The sequence below is a fragment of the Tetrahymena thermophila genome (genome assembly GCF_000189635.1).
Source record: "Tetrahymena thermophila SB210 genomic scaffold scf_8255664, whole genome shotgun sequence".
NCBI classification, from domain to species: Eukaryota; Ciliophora; class Oligohymenophorea; order Hymenostomatida; family Tetrahymenidae; genus Tetrahymena; species Tetrahymena thermophila.
The window spans coordinates 1-1,302 of NW_002477019.1; the positions used below are offsets into that span (position 1 = coordinate 1).

Consider the following 1,302-nt stretch of genomic DNA (forward strand, 5'->3'; position numbering starts at 1 on the left):
TTTAAATCAAGTATATACAAACTGGATTTAAACACGTATAAACTAACTCCTTAAACTGCAGTGTAAAATAATAAGCTGCTAAATAAAGGAAGGTATGATGGTAATGATAAAAGATAAAGGGCCTCTTCTGTGACAAATAAAAGAACTAATTCCTAATTGGGATAGCCAATAAGAGGATCTAAAAAGTAAAGCATAAAGTCAAGACTTAATAGTGATTCTTATGAGATTCAAACTGAGAATAGCAACAAGCTGCCTGAAATATTTTAATTCGAGGAAGTTCCTTAAATCGCTTAAAATTAAATTAATACTCCTAAATCTATTTCTAGTAATATTGCATCTTCAAAGCCTATAGAGTCGCTATAAGATACAGGTGTCAAGCTTTCAACTTATAACTAAAATTATTCCACCAAATCTTCTTATAGATAAAAAGATTCTGCTGACTCAATGTGCCAAACAGAGCCAAATGATTAATACAAAATCACAAAATTAAACGAAAATTAAAACCACTCCACTGAACCTGATTCTTCATTTTTATTGACAGAGTACAAGGTTTATAACTCTAAATCTTAATATAAAAATCATGGAAGAAGATTTCGTTCTTAATCAAGAGCTTCTTCATAGATGTCTGAAAATATAGCATAGACTAATTAAGTGAGTCCAACCTCTTTAGGAATAGAAAATTAAAAGTAAATGGAACATCTAATAAAAACAGAAGATGTTTCTATATCATTTAAATTAATCTTAATACTTCTCAATGTAGATCCTAAATTATTTCCATATAACTTTGCGAAATTTTAAGAGATGATGTTATTATTAATGATTTTATTTGTCAAATCTAATACAAAATCAGGAATTATTTATTAATAATAGATTCCACCACCAATTAAAGCCTAATTTGAAGAAACTACAGAATTTTCCATCATTAAATTGGAATTTACCAAATTGATAGCTCCACCTGTAGATAATAAAGCCTAATTATCTATAAAAGCACTCTTTTTTATAGTTAGACTAGCCATTTCAATATTATTCTTTATACTTAAAGCTCCTCCATTTTATAATTAGCATTAATTTTGTTTAAATACTGTATTTTTTATTTAAATAAATTAATTATCAGTAGCATAAATAGATCCTCCAGTACCAATTGTATTTGTGTTATTTATAAAATGACTCTCATTTATCGTAATATTATTACATTAATTCATTATTATTATTGAAGAATACATATTATCATATAATAAAATATTTTACACTTAAATTTGATCTAAAATTATTACATGTGCGTTTATAAATTCCATCACAGGA

General features: G+C 26.2%; 1 protein-coding gene across 1 annotated transcript; it reads right to left on the minus strand. All coding sequences in view use genetic code 6, as the record gives it.

Annotated features, from left to right (window-relative positions):
- Positions 1 to 748: 748 nt before the first annotated feature.
- On the minus strand, positions 749 to 1,016 carry TTHERM_02214810 (hypothetical protein; the record flags this gene model as incomplete). The annotated part of the gene is made up of 1 exon (XM_001028657.2): positions 749 to 1,016. A coding segment is annotated over one exon (268 nt), but the record flags the coding sequence as incomplete, so codon positions are not given.
- Positions 1,017 to 1,302: the final 286 nt, after the last annotated feature.